This window comes from Haliotis rufescens, unplaced genomic scaffold (genome assembly GCF_023055435.1).
Source record: "Haliotis rufescens isolate VD_foot unplaced genomic scaffold, xgHalRufe1.0.p SCAF_3, whole genome shotgun sequence".
Lineage (NCBI taxonomy): Eukaryota > Metazoa > Mollusca > Gastropoda > Lepetellida > Haliotidae > Haliotis > Haliotis rufescens.
In genome coordinates this window covers 28611343-28635938 of record NW_025964001.1, presented here as the reverse complement: position 1 = coordinate 28635938, position 24596 = coordinate 28611343, and the positions used below count along the sequence as shown (strand labels likewise).

The 24596-nt window shown below is 38.2% G+C and overlaps 1 protein-coding gene across 1 annotated transcript in view; it reads right to left on the bottom strand.

The window, feature by feature from the left end:
• Nucleotides 1–24596, bottom strand: part of LOC124145331 — a 77656-nt gene that overhangs the window by 22807 nt on the left and 30253 nt on the right. The window contains exons 6-9 of the mRNA XM_046515051.2: nucleotides 19886–20015; nucleotides 18414–18480; nucleotides 11847–12002; nucleotides 10828–10905 (exon numbers count right to left, since the gene is read on the bottom strand). Of these exons, the coding sequence (XP_046371007.2) occupies nucleotides 10828–10905; nucleotides 11847–12002; nucleotides 18414–18480; nucleotides 19886–20015 (431 nt within the window). The remainder of the gene's footprint in view (nucleotides 1–10827; nucleotides 10906–11846; nucleotides 12003–18413; nucleotides 18481–19885; nucleotides 20016–24596) is intronic.

The window sequence follows — 24596 nt, the reverse complement described above, 5'->3', positions numbered from 1 at the left end:
TCTAAGTGATGGGTAAAAAGCTGCAAGCTTCACGACTGTACCAGGAGTATAATTAACAAGAGATGCCCCGGATTTTCCCACACTGTCACATGTCCTGCACTGAGTCATTTCACACCTGGGAGGCAGCATCATATTCATCTTATTTATAAATCATCCCAATATCTGTGGATGTTATTTCTAGGTGTTACTTGCTTAAACAAAACTAGTGGTCTACACCCCCATGAAGGGTGTAGCTTCATACAGCTTAACTCATTCACCGACCAGGTATAGATGAAACAACAACACAGTCTGAATGCCAAGCAGGTAAAATGGACACAATTTCAATCAAACTGTGAGGCGTCTTGCCATCCTCCACAATTCTCCCCGACCACAGAACACTTTTTCTCTGGCCACAAGCACATTCACTGCATGAGAAACACTCAACAGCATTCTTTATCTACACGCCACAAAAACCAAGGCACAATTTTTAACTCATCCCCTTGAAAGTTCACCTGAGTTCATGAAAACACAGAAACAATATGGAGGCTACGGAGACCGGGAGAAGTGTCACCTCATTGCTAGATGAAGGTAGGCTGGTGATCGTCGAGCTCTCTACAGCATTCTTAACACCTGGGGATCCCTCGGGCTATGGGTGCTGAGGTTCCACAGTCCTCAACACAGAACCCTATTATCCTGTACACAGACATGAAACATTCACTTGTTTTGTCATTTGTCAAGCTACGTATTATGGGACGAGCCTCTCGAGGTTGATATGAACATTATAGGTACGACATCCTGGCCCAGGTGTGTGAGATGTAACTGGCTTCACCACAGGGTAATAGGACAGTCATATGTCTATTATGATCATGTAATTGAAATTGACAAATACGGAACAGTTGAGGAGGATACCCACAGAACTTGTAAGTGCAAGGAACAAGCAACTTGTACTCATTCACCAAAGAAGTAAATACAAATCCTGGGTGGATTCAATCTTTCACTGAAAACATTACAAACCTAAAAAGATTTTTCAGTTCCTTGTGACACCATTCAAGGGATTATAATTGATGGAGTTTAATTTCAATTGTAAAAAGGATTTTTGATTTGGGAGAGGTGATTCAATAAATATTGATCCTTATTCATCATATATAGACAGGGAAAGATTATACACTTGGACTTCCTTGATATATGTAACTGCTTCTGTATATATACAGACAATGAGTCAACAACACATTTTATTAAGTTCATCACTGTTCATGACCCTCATCTGTGTTTTTCCTAGTTCACAAGGTGCAACCAGTGAGGAAGATGACCAATGATAAACTACTTTTCATCATGGACTAGGTGTGTGTTCTCTTGCCATTGGCTGAATGAAGTGATGCCTATTTTAAGTATTCCTTACCATGATATTTACACAAACGCATACAAAATTATGTCAACCCAAAGGGAACAGTCACCTAGCCAAAATATCAATAAAAAACAAATCAGCATTATAATAGCTTCATTTTAATAATATCTCATTCACAGAGAGTTTGTACAGAGTGTTCATAGCTTTAACGTTAGGATGTACTCTTGATTTACTTTTCTGATCATATAACTTAAGCATAGCCGTTGCACGATTTTAAATATTTTCCTACATGGTTATATATGGCATTTGTGATTTTGTTTAAATATTGTGAATATGAAAAAAAATATTCTGAAGTTATTTTCTCAGAAGTTGTGGTTTGTCCAATGTATTACTGTAAGTTATCCTAAAATCTGCACCATAAATTATAATCAGTTCATAGGTTCACTCAAAATCATCTCCCTTACATTACAAAATGTCCTTACAAAGAATCAGAAACAACAGCAATTTTCCTTTTGGAGTTTGTCATCCCCCTACTAAACAGAAATGCTGCCTCTCAGATATACATATTTAATAAGCTCCATTGTTCCTGCACAATATGAAGGAAAATATTGCCAAATAAAAATATATCCATAAAAAGAAATTATTAACTAGTTTCACATCCATCATATTATACCACATTTCTAGACGTCAACAGCTTGCCCCTTCCCAGCATGCAAACTCTTGACACCCCATATTACTATTTGGATAATCCAACTTTATTATTTAGAATTAAACCAAGTGGGCCAACAGTTGTTTGAGGGTATCCCAAGGTGTTATCAGAGAGCTTTACATGAGACCCCTCCAGGACGATGACCAAGCGTGTCCAACATGATGCATCTCAGACAATAATCAAGTGGACAGCAGATTGACTTGAGTGGACAATGATCTCAGCCTTCCAACATCACACTCAAACTAATAAAACTGGTCACAATATCATCAGAAATTTGTAACCCTACTCCAGATGTTAAAAAGCTTTCGCAAGCAACATCAGCCCTCTTCCCAGATCGCCAGTCCTCAATGTCCACTCAGGGAAAATTGTCGACCTTTGTCCCTGGAACTGGCCATTTCAACTCTGGCTTTTAAAGAGACCATTAAACTCATAATAGTACCTCTGTCCACAGATGAAGAGAATGGGCAGTTCCTTTCAGCCCAAACTGCCATGTGCACCGTTAGGGTCTACCAAACAAACCCCAAGACAAGAAGCTAGCGGGAAGAATGGAGAGAGAGAAAGAAAGTTGGATAGTGTGATAGAATCTATAGTAGCACAGAGACAAGGAAAAGAGCGTTCAATTTGGTTCTATCTTTGCCATCTGTGCACAGAAGAGGGGTATATTGTTGGCGAACTGCCTTGTACAGTCGTAATCGCCAAGTGTCAACAGTTTCGGTAATTGCAATCCTGCTGGGTGCTAAGAAGAGGACAAAACTGGGGTGATAATATTGTGATGACTTCAATGGGATTCCATAAATCAGAGGCTCCATTAAATGAAAATGATCGGCAAATGAAACCATCCAAATGAAGACCAAGCAAAAATGTTATTCATGGATGTTATTCTTGAGCAGATCAAAGTTTGTTTGAATGTCAGTGATTCACTGCTTGTTCTTCGATCTACGTCCCAGTTTAGAAAGCGAAAAAGTCAGGATCAAATTTCATGCATAACAAGCGTTTAGTCTGTTTAATTCTGGCCAAATATGCCAAAAGCACAAAACTTGGATAAATGAAAAAAACAGTTAAGAAGGGGGAAATATTTTCACAAGTGACAAATCTCTTTGTATGACACAGACATGATGCAGACACATAATCAGAACCTCAACATTGAAAAATTGATTGTATTTATACAAGATTAAATTCAAACCATCTTGGTCAAATATCCATTGAGGACATTCAACCATGGAACAGAGCAAGTCAAACTTCATCTCGTCCATAAAAAGGGAACGAAATTCAGAAGAAACTTGAACACCAATGACCAAATTAAAACACTGATATAACAATAGATAACAAAAGATACAGGTGCTGGGTACTGTAGATTTTGACATATTTGCTGTTAACATTTCATGTTTATTCAAATTTGACAAAATTTTAAAATAGTCATTGAGAGTAAATTATTTTATAATAAATATTGTCTATGCTCTAAAAGGTTTCAGCTATAGAAAATAAGAAACATCTGCATGTGTGATACATTATCGGGTGATTTATAGAGGATGGGAGACAACTCTTGGTAAACATCCCACATGCTTGAACAACCAGCTCGCAGTAGTGTGCTTCACTGAAGATCTCCACTATTAAACCTATTTATTGAACATGATACTGCAAGTTATATTAAATTCTTTTTGTTCCATATAACTTCCTAATTCCAGCAAAATTACCAATATGTAAAAATATCAGAACATGACTTTTTAATGAAAAATTATTTAATGTGCAAAAACTCTCTTAATTAAGGAAATTGCATTCAAAGAAATTACAAAAATTAAAAAAAAAAAATATACCCTAATCCTAACACTAAAACTAATTAAACCCACTCATGGAATTTTCAGGCATTGGACAATACCCAGTACATGAGAAGATATGCAACCGTTCCTAAAATAGTTTCTATTGCAAGCCTCTCTCATTACATAAAGAACCTAAGCCTTGTCAAATGCGATAATTAAAGGACAAGCTTTTCACACCTAGCACTGAAAACTAATGCTAAACCTTTTTTTCTGTCTTTCGCACATCCCACCAAAATCTTCGAAATACTCTAAGCCTCATGGGAGGAAAATCTGGCCGCAATTTTCCTTTACAGACCCAATGGTGTAGAAAATTGAAGTAGCGAACCTGACGAGATGTTTAGGGTTGCTTTGTTGCACACCGAAAGCTTCAATCAAGCTCGTATTAAAACGCTCTAATGACCGCCTGTTATTGTTGTGTCGCCTGTAAAGTGTTAGTGCCCCATCCACACGATAATTACAAAAATGAGGGGGAAAGTCGCAAGGGAATGTGTATCATTTATGGCAAATTGCTGCAATGAATATTATAGTTTTTGTTATAATCACACAGCTTTTTAAATGGAGCAGGTAGTTTAATGTCATATTGACGCAGATCAATAAATCTTAAAACTTAAACTATAAAATGTGAAAGTATTTCAACTAGAAATTACTCAGTAATGGATTAATGTTTAAGTTTTTGTTACTTCTTCATAAAGTGTCGCCTTTTAGGATTATTCATCAATTTTATATAAAGGGTCTTAAAAACCTGTATTGTACAATTTGGTCTTAACTCATCTTTTCATGACATCAAAAGTGCCACGTATTTATCAAAAGTTTTTACATAGGAAACTAGGACACATGGTAAGTTTGGGAACAAAATTGAAATAAGCAAGTGTGTCATTAAACATAAACATGCAAACAGCATAATCCAATTCATTTCAGATGTTATATAATTTCTACTGAGAATCTCACTGACATTCCAGAATATCATTCTTAGAAAAAAACATTTAAAAAAATAAATTCATTGCTCTTTAAAGATTTATCTTCTAAAGTCAAAAGACTTTCATCACTTGCTGTCAAACATGTTTGTGATTTCATCCCCAAAAATTGCTCTTGATTACAATTTTTGAAAAAAGAAATACTTCAAGTTTTTGTTGTCTTTAAATCATCTGATCCTGTTCTTAGAGCTGATACTTTTTATCAAGTAGAAAGCTGTAAATAAATCAATCTTTTTACAAAGATTTAAAAAAGTAAACTTTCTACAAAAATAAAAGATTCTTTCAATATTAAATAAAAATCATGGACATTTGTCTGAAAGTGAATTTGTTTTATACAATACTATGTGGAAATTTCAGCATTGCTAGAGTTAAAACAAAAAGTTCCATCCACTAGTTTTATAACAGTGTCGGCTCAAACATCCTCCCCAAGGGATGAACATCCAGTAATTGCCTTTCTATCAATATAGTTATGATATTCACAACGGGATGTCAGATTGCAGCTTCTAACAGATTATACCCAGACCATAGGCAGCCATTTGTCAGGGGTGCTGCCACCTAGGTTCAAGCTCCCAGACCTTCGTTGTGGTTTAATTTGGACATTGGGGGCAAGGGGTAGATTAAAATTTGTCAAAATAGGAATGGATGCAGAATATTGATACTAAATCAGATTTCATCGTTCAATGGCTTATAAACTGTAGTCTGCAATCCAAACCAATTTCATCTTGAGCTAACCTAACTTGTAGTTTTTGGGTGCAGTCATTATTGCTTTATTTCTCTGTGATGCTGATAAGGTTGGGCCGTGGTAACATTCGACATGGCGAGCACTGTAAGTTCATGTCTGTTCTGTGTGGGTTGACAATGTAGGGTTGACAGTGTAGGGCAGGGCATGCTTTTCCTTTTGTGAACACCTGGTGTCATAACTGATTTTCCAGGATCCACACATATTATCTACACCACTATTTTGCCTTTTACGCCCAAATGAATCTGTTTTGGCTGATATATGAGACTGGTTATTCTCAGGCGTTGACGTTATATATTTTTTAAAAAGATACCCTGCTCTCTAATTGACTGAGCATACTGTGCCCTTTAGTAAATGATTATTATTTCACGTAATATTTTGCAAACTTTGTTCATCTGTTCCTTGCCATACCAGTACTTGGACCAAAGAAACCAGTGATTGATATTATGAGCAATATTCCATGCCAACAAGGTACAAAGCCATGCAACAGAGTCACTGCGCCTGACCCCAATCCATCAAACCACCTCTTACGACCAGGATTTGCTAATATTATTTGATCTACACCCAAATTAATATAGTAATCTTATGCAAGGCAAACATTCAAAACTAAAACTGCCAGATTAACAGTCATTACATTTATTGTATTTTGCAATGATGATATATATAAATAATTCATCTCAGTGAAAAAATGGAAATATTGCCCTCAATGTTTCATACCAAATTTACAGCAAAAGAAACATATGAGATGTTGACATAATTTTTTTCTGTAAAAAACCCTCTTTCTGCATAAGAAATAACCATATGAACACAGATTCTGACTTGTTTCCCACTTTCTATATAACTATCTATACAGCACTTCATTCATTCCGTACTGCTTAACACTTCATATAAACATAGAACACATAACAAGACTGAAGTAAAAATATGACTTACAGGTCAAGGTATTCAAGGGCACAGCTTTTGTCTTCAAAAAGTATATGATATGATGCCCAATTTGCATGAATTTTGTTTGGTTCAAATGTAAGTTTTTGTTTTTCAAAGATACATCTTAGTTTCATCTCTTGCTAAAAATGTTTAAATGTTGTTTTTTGTCAAATTCAGGTTACATTAAATTAAAAAAAATAGCAAGTAATAAATTGAAATCAAATACATTTAATTGATTTAGCACTGAAAGGGTAAGTGACAGAATAACAACGGTAATATGAAAGAATCGGGTGTTCTTTAACTTCTCTTGTGTAATATATATTACACTTTGTGGATCAGTGCAGAAAATCTGATTGGAAATACAAGGCTATGAATAATGCTGGTATTGTATTAGTACATACCTTTTTTATTATTATCAAACAAAGATTAAATCATTTTATACTTAATTAACCTTGCTAAATTGAATCCTGATCATTAAAACATTTTCAAGTTATCCCTAGCAGAGAGCCAATATTAAGCCAAAGTGTTGATAAGGATTTCGCTGGGAACTTAATGTAACATAATAGTGAATAGAATTTGAGTTAACAAGCATTCACACTACTTATAAGGAGTTAATCAAAGGTACTAGGATAGGCACAGTAATTAGGGCCTTTTTCAGCCAACAATATTTCTCTGGCTTTATTTGCTGTCAGGCTGCAAGGATAATTCCCCAATCTAATCCACCAGCTCCATACACAATCAATGAACCTGTATGCCAGTATATTTAAACTCACCACCATCAAGAAAATCTGAGGGATCTGTGCCGTCAATCTGGTGAGAACAACACAGCGTCTCCGACACACACATCTGCACTCCACGCACCAGCCTTTTCACACTTACTTAACTACAACAGGAACTATGTAAGACAGAATCAAACTCAAACTTAAATTGCGGGTATTTCCGGGACACTGAAATATACTCAACTAATACTGCTACAATTTGTCAAGTCTAGCAGGTCTGTGTATAGGGCTGGGGAGCCAGCGTGTTAGGCCTGTGTGTGTATGTGAGCAGATCTCAGGGTCAAGCCCTTAAGCCTAGTCTTCCTTTGATGGGGAATTCCCTCCGAGACTGCATTGAACAAGCATTGTTTGAAGTGGACTCAAGGCAAGATTTGAGGCTCACACAAAATGCCAGGTGAAAATGAGAACTCCAAATACAATATCTCCTGTCAAATTGTTCTGCTTTGTTACATAAATGTGGTAATATTAATTTCTGGCACAATGAATTTATTATCTTCTAAAATAATTATTTTCTTCAAATTTGAGATTTGGAATGAATATGTCTCTTCTTTGAAAATTATAGACTTCCTTCTATAAAATTATGATATAGCAAACTCTGATTCATTTCGATATTTTCTGTCAAAAATGGTTAATATCATATTTCATGAAAAAGGGTGCCTTATCATAAGAAGGTCTGCTGAATCATTTAAATCACTTTAGATATGAACTTACAAAAAGCAATATTCAAAATTCTGTCCATATTTAAACATTTCTGGCATTAAATACAAATCATGCCTTTTTTCCCAACATCTTGTCCAAAATCAATATTTAATTACTGTCTTCACCACTCCCCCAGTTACTTAAAAAAGAGACAAATATTATGTCAAATTCAGTGAAGGAAATCTTTCCATGCATTACAAAGTTTATCTTGGGAGTTGCAGAAGAACCACAGTGCTGGAGCAGTGGGCCAGAATTAATTACGGTCTGGTTGAAGCAAAATGCACTAATTAGGGTCTTCTAGGTAAACATGTGTTACAAACAGTTCATTTGCAGTTTTTCAACTGCAGCCCAGTGTTCACAACAGCTGGATATGGGGAAAATGTTTGAACTGGAGATATACTTTGTGATGCTGAACGCGCTTGTACAAGCTGATTGGGATTACTCCTCTGTCAGCTTGTTTCTTCCATTTCACTTATTTTCAGCTTCCTACAAATTAATTATTTTCATTAATCAAACTGGTCATATTTTCAGGATTGAATTCATCTTGCAACTCATCCAGCTGTAATTTAAACTGAGAAAAAAACTGAGACATTGGTGAAATGGAGAAAATCCTGAACTTCTTTGGCTGCTGCTAAATAGTTGATCACAAAGTGGAATAGGTAAGATTAGTAACTTTTTAGCTTTAGTGAGTCACCACAACATGGTTAGGTTTATTTAGTTACCCAAGACAGAGTCCTGTGTCTGGTTTTCAAAAGAAAGAAAACATGAACAAAACAGACCTACAAGGCTCTGCAGCTTGTCTGAAAGAATGGCAGCCATGTTTAAAGTCGGATCAGAAGTCTTTGAGCTCTTTGTAGAGACACCAAAGCTGGGATCTTTCATACAAAGTTTCAGCTCTATATGCCTGGTATTTTCAGAAAAGATGTTGAAAATGTTGAAAAAGATAGACAGACATCTTGCGGTGATGGCTAGACATTCAGCCAGGTGAGCTAAAAATTAGTTTCACTGTGTTCAGAAAATGTGGTGCAAACACGGAACTGACTTTTGTTTCATGGGTGTTCATTGAACTATGAACCATCATGGAGGAAATACAAAACCACTGAGGTTACAAAATGCCTTCACTCTTTGAAGGTTCATTTTCCTATATCCAGCTACAGATATCACTGCTGCCTGTAGTTGTACCACATCTGGACCAGGCAAACCAGTGCAACCAATGATCCATGCCATGAGGGTACCAAGATACATGACTTGGGAAGATCCAGGTCTTCAGCAACCCATGCTTGCCGTAAGAGGTTACTAAGAGGACCGGGTGGTCACGCTTGCTGACTTGGTTGATGCATGTCATTGTATCCCAATTGCATGGATCGATGCTCATGATGTCAATCACTGGACTGTCTAGTCCAGACTCAATTATTTACACACTACTGTCATATAGCTGGAATATTGCTGAGTGCACCATTAAACAGCAAACAAACAAATAAAACAATGCAACACAATGAACAGGTTACACTATGTAACAAATGGGTGACTGTTGGTGACCTAACAATTTTATTGAGTCTAACCCATCTTCAACAGTATTGCATTCCTTGACTCCTGCCTATCTTCCACAATGTCGCCTGCACTACAGCTTATAAATTACAATGATGAATCATGGCGAAGGAACCCATCAACTGATATGCTGAACATCTCTCTACAGTGATCATGTAACATGTTCAAGAAGGTTTCCGTAATTTCCCATTGACTTGTGTTTGTGCATCAAATTTAAAAGAAAGCAGACCCATGCTTGTTGTAAGAGGCGACTAAGAGGACCGGGTGGTCAGGCTTGCTGACTTGCTTGATGCATGTCATCGTATCCAATTGCGCTGATCGATGCTTATGATGTCAATCACTGAATTGTCTGGTCCAGATTTGATTATTTACAGACTGACGTCGCATAGCTGGAATATTGCTGAGTGCAGAGTTAAAAACAGAAAACAAACAAATAAACAATTAAAAGATGTTTTCTGAAGACCAATGTGTTTCATAGCCTTACCTTTTCATTGTACAGTAAAGATATGAGCTTTCCCAATCACTAATATAGTATATTATAGCTAAAATGGATAGAATTATCCTAAAAATGCCAGCATGTTTTCAGAAATGTGTGGGCCACTGTTACTTGATAGCAGCCCACATTTCTCCAATGACTGGGTCGGGTCTGTGTTACTGTTATGTAATGTCATTGGCATTACGTTTCTTGTTTGTGACATCGTCTTACATAACGTTCATCATTATCAGAATCCTCCATTGTGAGGATTTAACACCGCCACTAGACTTACGCTGCTAATTGTTGTTTTGTTCACTTTGGGATCTGCTAGAATTCTATCCATTTTAGCTGTAATAATGGTAACATTATTTTTCATGGCATTTTTAATAGCAGCTCCACCACATAGGACACAACCTACCCATAGAGCTGCCAGTCATCTCCCAACCCTGCCAGACCCTCCCACTGTTGGCATACAACATAGAATAATAGCAGATCAACCTCATAGGAAAACAACCTATCAATCGAGCTGCCAGTCATCTCCCAACCCTGCCAGATCCTCCCACTGTTGGCATACAACAGTTGGAAACAGACTAATAGCACCTCCACCTCATAGGACACAACCTACCCATAGAGCTGCCAGTCCCCTCCCAACCCTGCCAGATCCTCCCACTGTTGGCATACAACAGTTGGAAACAGACTAATAGCACCTCCACCTCATAGGACACAACCTACCCATAGAGCTGCCAGTCCCCTCCCAACCCTGCCAGATCCTCCCACTGTTGGCATACAACAGTTGGAAACAGACTAATAGCAGCTCCACCTCATAGGACACAACCTACCCATAGAGCGTGCTGGTCTTCCCTGAAGCCTGCCACATTCTCCCGATATTGGCGCAACTCACGTTCCATCTTCCTCCGCTGCAACATTACATATATTACACATTAGTAAGTGTCAAGGACTTTGTAAATCTTTAGCAATATGACAACAGGTATGTGACACTGGCTTCACTCACTGTACCCATGTTGGGAATCAACCCTGGCTTTCAGCCAAGATGAAATGCATTAACCACTATCCCACCACACTATTGTCCAAAGATATTTGAAATGATGTTCATCAAATATAGCTCATCTGGGATTTAAATACTCCCATTACCTATTTGGGTGACAAATAATATCTACTTTGTAGTTACTTAGTTATTAAATTATGGCAAAATACAGGTTTACAGGCAATATTCCAATCTATAGTATCTATAATCTATCATTTTGTCTTTATATTCAGTTTGCCTCCTCTACCATAAGACTTATCATCAATATACATATTCTCACCGCCACTAGAAATGCAACCATAGAAACATATAGAGAAGTACGTACGTTAAGAAAGGATGTTTCCAATGTGTACCAATTAATGACAAAACTAACAATCAGTCAAGTGTTACCACAGAGTGTCATTATTCTTATCACGATATGTTGTATGCGATTTCCAAACTTTACACACTAATCATGCACAAGACAAATGGTGCATCTTGAGTCATGGATCTATGACGTCACATGTGATGCATTCATGAGCTACTGTTCACACAACATACCAGTATGTTCGTTTGTGCATCAAACCAATTTAATCTCTCTTGAATATGTGTAATTATTCAACATATTAACAACATGTATGGTATTCGTGTTTCTTTTGGCATGAGTATATTATCGATAAATCTTTATAAGTGATAAATCCTTTACCAAAGATAAAAGTTGGAATTATAATGATTCCAAAACCAACAGGTTTAACATGTGAACTAAGTTGACATGATAGCAATGATGACACACGAAATAAGCAGGGCTACTTATTCAAAGATAGGTAGCACTACCTCAGCTACAGCTCGATCTCGGGAAAGGATAACAGCTGTCATATCTTTCTTCATGAACTCTCTCTCTGTCAGCATCTTGTCAATCTGACTCAGGAGACGGCAGCTGACCTGATCCACCGACACACTGTTCCTGGGACTGGAGTTTGTGGATGATGTCTGAAACATTAACTTCTGTGTAGACTATGCCTGAAACATTTACTTCTGTGAAGACAATGTCTGAAACATTTACTTCTGTGTAGACAATGTCTGAAACATTTAATTCTGTGTAGACTATGCCTGAAACATTTTCTTCTGTGTAGACAATGTCTGAAACATTTACTACTGTGAAGACAATGTCTGAAACATTTACCTATCTGTAGACCGTGTCTGAAACATTTTCCTTTGTGCAGACCATTTCTAATACATTTACTTCAGTGTAGAGGATATAGGAAACATATACTTCAGTGTAGAGAATATCTGAATCATTTACATGTATTACTTCAGTATAGGGATATCAGAATCATTTACTTCAGTGTAGGGGATATCTGAAACATTTACTTCAGTATAGGGTAGGGTATGGTTTTGTGTAGGATTTTTGGATTTTGTTACTGAAGAATTTATTTGTGACATATTTTACTCCAGTGTATGAGTACACAGTTCACTTCAGTTCACTTCACACATTTTATTTTTGTGTATGACACATTTTACTTCTGTGTATGACACATTTTACTTCAGTGTATGTCACATCAAAAAGTTCATAACATTTCCTTATCACTTGATATATAGCTTCCATGATAACATTAAATGTGATGCATCATATTTTACTTCAGTGTACGTCACATTTTACTTCTGTGTATGTCTCATTTCACTTCAGTGTATGACACATTTCACTTCAGTGTATGACACATTTCACTTCAGTGTATGACACATTTTACTTCTGCGTATGTCACATTTTACTTCAGTGTATGAAACATTTTACTTCAGTGTATGACACATCTTACTTCAGTGTATGTCACATTTCACTTCAGTGTATGACACATTTCACTTCAGTGTATGACACATTTTATTTCAGTGTATGTCACATTTCACTTCAGTGTATGACACATTTTACTTCTGTTATATGTCACATTTTATTTCAGCGTATGACACATTTCACTTCTGTTATATGTCACATTTTATTTCAGCGTATGACACATTTTACTTCTGTCTATGACACATTTTACTTCAGTGTATGACACATTTTATTTCAGTGTATGTCACATTTTACTTCAGTGTATGACACATTTTACTTCTGTGTATGACACATTTAATTTCAGTGGATGTCACATTTTATTTCTGTGTATGTGATATATTTTACTTCAAAGAATGTGACACATTTTGCTTCTGTGTGCATGACACATTTTACTTCTGTGTATGACACATTTTACTTCAGTGTATGTCACATTTTATTTCAGTGTATGTCACATTTTACTTCAGTGTATGACACATTTTACTTCTGTGTATGACACATTTTACTTCAAAGCATGTGATATATTTTACTTCAAAGCATGTGACACATTTTGCTTCTGTGTGCATGACACATTGGAGTACTGTGGATATTACACATTATACTTCTGTGTATGACACAGTTTACTTCAGTGTAGGTCACATTTTGCTTCTGTGTGCATGACACATTTTGCTTCTGTGTATGACACATTTTACTTCAAAGCATGTGATATATTTTACTTCAAAGCATGTGACACATTTTGCTTCTGTGTGCATGAGACATTTTGCTTTTTTGTGCATGAGATGTTTTGCTTCTGTGTGCATGAGACATTTTGCTTCTGTGTGCATGACACATTGGAGTACTGTGGATATTACACATTTAAGTTCTGTGTATGTGTTGCAATCTACTCTACACAATATTATTCTGTGAATGACAAATTCTACTTCTGAGGATGACACATATTACTTCTGTGTATGTATGTAACACATGTTACTTCTGTGCATCTGACACATTTTACTTCTGCTTAGAAGGGTGATAAGAGAGGAAATAGAGGGGCATTGAGATGCTCAGTTCCAAAATATGCATATAACATTTCATCAAGTATCCACAAACATCAGTCATGTCAAAGGAGATATTCATACATGACAATGAACCTTAAAGACTATTTACTAGTGGTTGAAATGTTTATAGAATTTGTTTATGACTTGGTTCAGCTCCCATGATTACATAATATGTGTTGCATCACACACTATAACATCACGACCCAAGATCCAGGGCAAAACAGGTCTTCAGCAACCCATGCTTGTCGTAAGAGGCGACAAATGGGATCGGGTGGTCAGGATTGCTGACTTGGTTGATGCATGTCATCGATGTCAATTGCATGAATCGATGCTCATTATGTCAATCAATGGATTGTCTAGTCCAGACTCGATTATTTATACAGACCGCCATCATATAGCTGGAATATTGTTGAGTGCGGCATTAAACAACAATCAAACAAACAAACTATAACATCACACAGTCTAATGCCTCCACCAACATCAAGATGTCACTATCATTCAACTGGCAAAGGCACAGATACAAAGTCCATCCTTCATGGGCCTGTCCAGACCCATTACAGAACCATATGAAACTGACTGCCATGTGTATTTTATATGCACTTCAAATAACAGCCAATATTTTTTTGCATCTCATAGTTTCATCCATCAATCTTGATTATACTAGTATTTAACAAGGATTGAAAACATGTGTACGTAGGTTGTGAGTCAGCAGCAATGGTCATGAGATGCAAATGCTTGGCAACAATTCTAGGTAGGAAACAAATACTGTTTAATAACACTCTGACAAACTTCAATCTTCAAACAGAACTACCTCAAGCTATCATTACTTACTATACCACTTAAGGGATATGTTTTATCATTTCTTGATTCACCCCACTTATGTCAACACTAATAACATGTAGATGTAACAGTGTCAAGTATTTCAGTACCTTTATCAAAGGTTGAGTGGTACATAAACAGTTTGTAACAAATATGGGGTCCCATAATAATCCACAAGGAAAATGTTTTCAAAAGCATATGCCTTATTATCAAAACGGAGTTGTTGCAAATGATATTCATCCACACAAGAGATAAATTTACTTTTATTATCTGCTTCCAAAATTAAACCCAGCCTGTCATTCAAACTGTTCTGCTTCAAATGTATTCACCACCAACTTGATCATTTTCAGATGTCCGTGTTACAAAGGCTGACCCAAATATGCCCATTGTGCGTATGTTTACTCATTAATATTCTACAATTAAGTGGAGGTTGTTGAGATTTTATACTTTCTCTCTGGGTGTCAGTCGTCGTAGACATGATGATTTCAACAAACAATCCATCAGTACTTTAATTTGGGCAGAGAGACGGACAGCTTTGACGGGCCATAGAAGACCCTCATCGGTTTGGACTGGACTCTTGGATTAATTCAACTTGAGAAGGGTCAGTCAAATCAGTTTGAGCGGAATGATTTGACAGAGTAAACAGAGATGTCTGTCACTGTCGCACAACCCTATTTCCACTGCGTGAGTAAAAGGGTCAGAGGTCGGTGCGAAACTCTATGTTCCTACCAATTAAATGTGTTGATTCGGTGGCAAAATGACGGAGGCCGAAGGAGCCTCTTTCCGGAGCCAAAATGGGCGCTACAAAGAGGCGACGACCCTCCAATATTTGCCCAAGTGCTGCTGGACTTCCCGAGGTAGAGTGGTCTAGGGGAAACTGACCACGAGTGGAAATGAAGTCTCAATGCCAGAGGTAGAGATGTTTGCTTTCTTTCCACGCCAGCAGAATTAAGAGAGTAAACATTCATTTATTTCCAGCTCAGCTGACTTGATCTATATGGCTGTCCATTATGCCTCTCATTAGTCACCGACTCCCAGTTTTTCTCTGCTAGCGAGACACTGCCTTTTTATTCAAACTTCTTTCACTGATTTTCTTTTCAAAAGCTCATGTCCCAGACAGATTGAGATTTCTTAAGTCGCTCTCAACTCCAGTCAGTTTCAATTTCTCTTACAATGACAGAAAGCTCTCACTATCATGAAGGATAAGTCCCTTAAATCTTCAAATTCTCTCTGATAGAAGATTGAAATGTTTACCTGGATGCAAATGAGAAATGAAAATAGCTTATTTTACATCAACATTGGTCACTGCTTCAAAAGCAAGGAGGACAGGAACATTATCAACCCCCGGATCGGCCGACACACACAGACACATTGGTGAGACTCACAGCCATCTTTAGTTTCGATGGGCTGCTTGGTATTTCAAGATATCTCCTCTTTCTATAGTCAAAACCAGATCTTAGTGTCACTTTTACAGTGATAGTTTTTGCTTTGAGTGTTTCTTATTCTTTTTGAGATGCTTCGACTAGTTTGATGACATAGATAGATCACATTCTATTCTGATTTTACCGTGACCAAATTTCACTCAATATGGATGAAATTGTATGTATTGTTCACCAAGAGCAACCACATAGAACCTAACTGAGTCCACTATGTGATTACATTAAACAGTCACAATAGTAAGTTGCTTTATGACCCTTATCGTGCTATTCCTCCTCCAAATATTCACATTTTTCTTTACAAAGTGCATTAATTTTTCTTTAGAAATGCTAATGGCTTATACTTCTCACAAATCTGAAGATGTGCCAATCCTATATCTCCTGTGGTAAGTGCTTCAAGTCAATACATTTGAAGACAACTATTACATCAGATATCATTCTCAAAGAGAGTGAATGCAAATATCCTTGAGCTGGCAAAAATTAAAAATATTTGAAAAATATCAAATTTCAATTGAATATGTCCCAACATAAGCATAGTCTACTGGTTTTGAAAAGTAATCACATTCAAAAGAGCACTCTAAAAAAGTAACAAGTGGTGATTTCAACTTGAAGTTTAAGATGTTTTTACCATCACGCAAACAACATTCCAACATTCTCTCCCTCAAGTATACATGTATGTATGCTCAACATGTTTACCTCAAACACAAATTCCAAATACCACTGAATGCTTATAACATAAGTGAATGAGTTGTCTTTTATATTATTTGTGGCATTAAATACTACTTAAAAGAAATCAAGGACCCCCCAGACAGATGCCATGACAGATTAGCTGTAGTAATATGAGTGAGTGAGTGAATATGGTTTTACGCCGCTTTTAGCAATATTCAAGCAATATCACGGCGGGGGACATCAGAAATGGGCTTCACACATTGTACCCATGTCAGGAATCGAACCCAGGTCATCGGTGTGACGAGCGAACGCTTTAACCACTAGGCTACCCGACCGCCCCTTGTAGTAATATGAAAGAATCAGGTGGTCCTCAGCATCTTTGGTGTAGTCCCCAAGCTAGATCATGTCATGGCACAAGAAGGATGTGCTTCACATATTGCAACAATGTAAGGAATTGAACTCAGTTCTTTGGCATTCCAAGTCAACACTTTACCCAGTCAGCTACCCCTCTGCACTGCCTTAACATGATACCATCTCAGGGGGAGTGAAAAAGTGAGTGAGTGAGTTGGGTTTAACACCGCTTTTAACAGTATTCCAGTTATATCACGGCGTGTCAGCTTAATGTGGGAGGAAACCCCAAAGTGATGCAGATGTGAGACGTTTACCATTTTGGTGAAACCCACGAGCACGGGTATGGTGCTGACAAACCTAGAAACATAATCGGGGTGAACTGGGATTCAAAACACAAGCACAGGTTTCTGGCATGCCCACAGCGAATCGCGACACCTTAGACGACTGTGCCACCTGTGCCCCGGGAGTGACAAAGAAAAGAGTGGGCTTGATAACATATCAGAACTTCAGTTTGATTTGAATACACATGACATAGAACCCATCGCATGTCAACATGACTGGACTGTTTCAGTGAGTGAATGAGGTTTTACGCCGCTTTTAACAATATTCCAGTAATATAACAGAATCTGGAATCGAACCCGGGTCTTCGGCATGACGAGTGACTGCTTTAACCACTAGGCTACCCGACCGCCCCGCATGGTCAGAAATATCAGGTTCATATTATAAGGTCAGTAGGATGATATCCATTTTGAAACACCGTCATAATCAGCATTACAGCTATTTCAAAGCAACAGGAAACCATTAAACTTGGATTAGACAAACCAAGGTTTAATAGCATGAGCATACTTACACACAAGGATGCTTCCATCTGCATTAAACAACAGCAGATCACAATCCAGTCGTGGTGAGTTCTCACAGAGTTCACATTAAAAGCATATAATTCAAAATAACATTACAGTCTTGTAGATAAAGATATAATAAAGCCATAACAATTAAAGATATTGTTCATGTAAATGTGTGGATCCAAACATACTGTGAAGTGTTTTTTTAAGTTACTTATCTATTGTGTTTGTGATGCTAAGCTGCTGGAGGGAGTGTATTGTATTTCAGTACTTCATTTATGTGTCAGCAAGATGTGGAAGGAAAGCCCAAAGTGATGCAGGTCTTAGACATTTACCACTCTGTCAAATCCAACATCGACTGACATCCTGCATGCATGGTGCTGACATCCAAGAAACATAGTAATGGCGAGTCGAGGATTCCCTACCTGCAAGAAGTTGAAATCTTGGTCACTTTCATCTGACTCCGCAGACTGCTCACTAGTGGCCTCTGATCTGTCACACAAGATCACATACAGTGAGGATGACTTAAAATAGCTGAATATTAGGTGAGTTTATCTATCATTGATAGTGAGTGAGTGAGTGAGTGAGTGAGTGAGTGAGTGAGTGAGTTTTACTCCTCTTTTAGCAATATTCCAGCAATATCACGGTGGGGAACACCAGAAATGGGCCTCATGAGTGAGTGAGTGAGGTGGTGTGAAATGCGGTTAACACTGTGTTCAAGATTATTTCATTATTCCACTTATGTAGCAACATGCATGCATGGACGGGTGTAAACGCTAGTGTACTGATCCAGACTTATGCCGCTTTTATGGTGCTAGCCCACTTAGATATCATGCCATAGTTTAACATTGTTACCCTACTCAGATACATCATACTGAACCGACTAGCCATTGTTTTATTCCCTTAATGTTGAGTACAAGACACGCAAATCATTCACTGCTAATTACTCATAGGGTTAGAAATAACCGAGTCCATAAAAATCGCATGTGCACGAGTGCATATATCACTTCTCATGCACCAGTATTTTGTTTCAATTATTCAGATGGCATTGTTGACATTATTCAAATCTTAAAGTTACAAAAGGTCAGAATGAGGTGAGGTGAGGTGAAATTGGTTTTAACGTCGCGTCCAAGATTAATGCACTTATATAGCAACGTGCATGCATGCACGTGTGTGTGTGTGGCTGCTTGTACTAGTCCGGACTGATGCCGATTTATAGTGCTAGCTCACTGAGATACCATGACGCAGTTTAACATGAATACCCCACTCAGTATACTGACTCCGAGCCGACCAGTCCTTGTTTTAGCCCCTTAATGCCGAGCGCCAGACAGGGTAACAACAAATACCATCTTTTAACGTCTTTTGGTATGACACGGCCGGGGATCGAACCCCAGACCTTCCCCTCTACGGGCGGACGCTCTACCACTAGACCACGGAGGCGGTTAGGTCAGAATGATGTCACACTAGAAATGATGTCATAGCTGAAGATTGTTGACATCATTCGATAAAGTATGGTTTTCTAGGACAGCGGTGGTGATTTTCTAAACGGGAGCTCAAAAGGGTTCAGAAATAATGGGTCATAAAGAAATTATTACACTCACACTGATTTAACGAAAATTGTGTTAGAATTCATGTATTACCATTGCACTCACTCAGTGTGACACACATGCTTGTATAATAATCTCGATTACCAAACAACATAGAACATTTCAAAATGAAATATCTTTTAAACATATTGGAAGAATTCTAGGATTAGTTGAAAACTAAACCATTCAGTTTTGTCAAAGAATAGCTTCATACCCTGTAGTTTTAAGTGAGATGTATCAGATCCATTGTAAGCCCATAATGACAGATAAGGTGAACATTTGGTTGATACAAGCAAAACATAAAAACTGACCTGTCATACACACTGGCATCAAAGTACAAAGAGCTATGAACATCCTCGTCAGTCTGGTCGGCAGGCCTCATCTGTTCCAGGATTGTGTCCTCCCCATGCCTATGAGCTTTACGGAACTGTTTCACCAGCTCTGGAACACCAATAGGTACACAGTATAGTGACCAGTTCAACAACACATAGACCTAATATTGTATATTTTGTAAGTCGCCAATACCAACCATCTACTTATTTCACAATTTGTTTTCACTTTTTTGTGTAAATTTTGCAGAAAGTTGGTTGGCGGGTGGAGGGAGCTGTTTCAATCTTATTGCTTTACTCTGGTAACAGCTTACAGCTTAATCACTGTAGCCTGTACTAAAACAAGCAAACCAGTGCTAGATATCACGAGCAACGATCCACATTGTCAGGGTACCATGACACACAATCAGCCTGATCACACATTTTGACTACAGATTCTCTTTTTAGCTAACTCTTAAACGACATGGAAACATCACTTGGATACTCTTCTGTCCTGGAATGCCCACATGGTGTATTTGGCAGTGTATACATTCAATGCCAGAATGGGGGCACGGTCGTCCAAGACACCACGATTTGCTGTGCAGAGTTGCGTTCCTTGGGCATGCCAGAAACCTATGATTGTGGGTTCGAATCCTGGTTTGCCCTGACTATGTTTCTAGGTTTGTTTCACCAAAGAGGTAAACGTCTGAGCCCTGCATCACTTTAGGCTGTCCTCCTTCCACATTAAGAATGAGTGAGTGAGCATGGTTTTACACCTCTTTTAACAATATTCCAGCAATATCACGGCGGGGGTCACCAGAAATGGGCTTCACACATTGTACCCATGTCGGGAATCGAACCCGGGTCTTCGGCGTGACGAGCGAACGCTTTAACCACTAGGCTACCCGACCGCCCCTCCACATTAAGATGACATGCTGTGATACAACTGGAATACTGTTATAAGTGGCGTTAAACCCAACTCACTCACTCAATGCCAGAAAGATGTATTCATTGTTCTGGCACTAATTCCCTTAACAGTTTTATTTCAGCAAGCCATCACATAATTTTCACTGCTATTTTGCTATTAATGCCCAATGGAATCTGTTTTGGTGAATAATCAAAGTTTTATATTATCATTTTATCATTATTCCTCCCATATTATTCACTGTTGCAACAGTGCTGTGACTGTTCTCTTCTTCTTAGCATGAGGTATCATATGCGAGCATGTGTGCTTGTATCTCTTCGGTTTGAAGTTTTCATTTTAATATTTTGAACAATTTAACACCACACTCAGCAATATTCCAGCTGCATGATGCATGTTTGTAAATAATCGAGTCTGGACAAGATTCCAGTGATTGATAATGTGAACAACGATCTACTTCATCAGGTGAGGTGAGGTGAAATGGGGTTTAACGTCGTGTCCAAGATTATTGCACTTACATAGCGACGTGCATGTATGTGTGTGTGTTTGTGTGGCTGCTTGTACTAATCCATACTGATGCCGATTTATAGTGCTAGCTCACTGAGATACCATGACGCAGTTTAACATGAATACCCCACTCACACACAGTATACTGACTCCGAGCCAACCAGTCCTTGTTTTAGCCCCTTAACGCTGAGCACCAGACAGGGTAACAACAAGTACCATCATTTAACATCTTTTGGTATGACGCGGCCGGGGATCGAACCCCGGACCTTCCGCTCTCCAGGCGGACTCTCTACCACTGGACCACGGAGGCGGTCTTACTTCATCAGGGTAAGATGACATGCAATCAACCGAACCACTTAGCCTGACCACCTGATTTTGTCACCTCTTATGACCACCATGGTTTGTTGGGGCTTATTCCAACACAGAATCCACACAAGGGACCATGTGCAATAAACGACTTCAGACATAGTATTATGGTACTATCAATGGAACCTTGTATTGCCTCAAATTACTTGTAAACACCAATGATTCTATACTCCGAAATGTGAGACTTTCTTCAGGAAATCTTTTCAATATTCTCAATGTAACAGAACTATCAGTAAACATATTAGGTACAGTTTCAGACCAATCACATTATTTCCTAAACTCCTACATTAGAATGTTTCTTGCAAGTCTAGTTAGGACACCAAATCTGAAAATATGTATTTGTGTATGAGTGAGTGAGTGAGTGAGTGAGTGAGTGAGTGAGTGAGTGAGTTTTACTCCTCTTTTAGCAATATTCCAGCAACATCACGGCAGGAGACACCAGAAATGGGTTTCAGTGAGTGAGTGAGTGAGTGAGTGAGTGAGTGAGTGAGTGAGTGAGTGAGTTTTACTCCTCTTTTAGCGATATTCCAGCAACATCACGTCGGGGGACACCAGAAATGGGCTTCAATTAGTGAGTGAGTGAGTGAGTGAGTGAGTGAGTTTTACTCCTCTTTTAGCAATATTCCAGCAATATCACGGCGGGGGACAGCAGAAATGGGCTTCACACATTGTACCCATGTTGGGATTCGAACATGGGTCTTCTGCGTGATGAGGGAACGCTTTAACCACTAGGCTGCCTGACCGCCCCTATTTGTGTATGAAAAAGACAAGTAACATTTCAAATGCAATAACACAAAATAGTATTTACACAAACCATTTTGGGAGCTGTTTTCAGCAAAATGAATATTCATATTGGCACTAGTCTAGACAATGGCAGCAATATATCAACTTGATAAAACGGCTTTCCCTATTTGGTGAAGTCAGGGCCAAATAAATGGAAGTTTATTAGTGCTGATGTCAAGATATAAAAACATTACTGTCATGCAAACAAACCTGACTTTCATCAATTACCTTCCCTCATCAATCTGATAGAATGAGTAGGGATCTCTGTGTTGTTAGGTTGGGGAGAATAATGAATGTTTTCATTTCCTTGTGAGCATAAACATCACTAAATGCTAGCTGAATCCCAATGGCCGTTCACATAAATGAATGATAACTTCCAAATTAAAAATAACTTTTCTTTTATAATGCCTTTCCTTTATAAACATATCTAAATGAGTTCATTGGGTACAGCTTTAAACCTCTAAATATTAATTACACATAGTAACCACCAAAATGTGATATTAGGGACATTGTTTCTGTAAACCAACCACTGAAAAAATAATAATAATGTTTTGACAATTGAGATAATTAGTTCTTACGATAATTTGTTAAAACGAGTGAGTGAGTAGGGTGGGGTTAACGACGCTTTTAACAGTATTCCAGTTATATCGCGGTGTGTGAGCTTAATGTGGGAGGAAAGCCCCAAGTGATGCAGGTCTCTGGTGAAACCCATGAACAAGGGTATGGAGCTGACCAACCTAGAATCAATCGGCGCGAACCAGGATTCGAACCCACAATCATAGGTTTCTGGCGTGCCCAAGGGATACAACTCTGCACAGCAAATTGCATTAGCTGACGAGGCCACCCGTGCCCCCTCGTTTAATGAAAGCATGTCATTACTCAGTCTTCATGACCTCACTGATATAATTGATAGGATGCCATTTGTAACTTCAAAGAAGTTGGGAAGCCTCCATCTCCCCGAGGCAAGGGAGTTAACTGATGGTAAAAGTCCAGTTTCAACCCCTGCTGAACTTGGCTGGAATTATGGAGTTATATTTTGGCTGGACTAACGAATCTATGCATCATGATGCATAGTCCAATCAAAATCTCGTAATTAAATCATCGACATCCAGTTCGAAAACAACATGGATGTCAACATGCAGATTTCAGTCGAATGCAGGTTTTGGAAAAGATGTGAACTGTCAACTGGGCATCGACAGATATTTTCCAAATCCTTTCATGTTTTTAATCAAGGTGCTCATGTGATTTGATGCATTTCCCTAGGTAAGACATGTTTTATTACAATATATATCTTGATCATCGATCAGATCAGCTGTGCGTCGCAATTTTGTTGAAGAAAATGCAAGTGATATGAGAGGTGGAATCTGAATGCTCAATAGGAGGGACATAGAAGGGACATTACTATTTCTAGCCACTGACGCTACGATCGAGCACAGAAATTCCAGTCTATTTGGCAAGGGTGGAAAGTGGATTTTTAGTCAGTTAACTCCCTTGCCTCAGGAAGATGGGAAACCAAGTGGTTACACGGCTTGTCACATAGAAGGCTCAGGCTTGATTCCTCCCATATGATATAAGTCGTCCACCAGTCTTGAGGGGACATGGGGTTAACGTACCCTCTATGTTAGTTTGCCATGTGACATAACCTAACATAGGAGGTACATCAACCCATGTCTCCCAAAGTACCAGTGGACAACGAATTCATACCAAAAGTTTCAGTCAGTCGAACATGGAACATAAGAAATGAGCCCTACATGTTAGCGGGTACATTCAAAATAACAGAATAGGTCTCAGCCAATCAGAATCTGACACTCATGTGTGAGATAAGATAATTTGTGAAGTCCATTACTGGTGACCCCACCATGATATAATTGGAATAATTCTAAAAGTGGGGTAAAACGACTCTCAATTGCTTTGTCCGAGATGGATTGTTTTTGCCACGGCTAGAGACTAGACTTTACTGTTTTAACTGATAATAGAGTTACTAGATATTCACACTGAATCTCTGTATTGATCATTCCAACAACAAAAACAAGATCCCTCCGGCATTAAAAACAAATAGAAATGAGTCTTATACCATTTATTTGCTGGTGTTGATTTGCTCTAATCTGATTCTTTTAATGTAAAATTTAAAAGAAT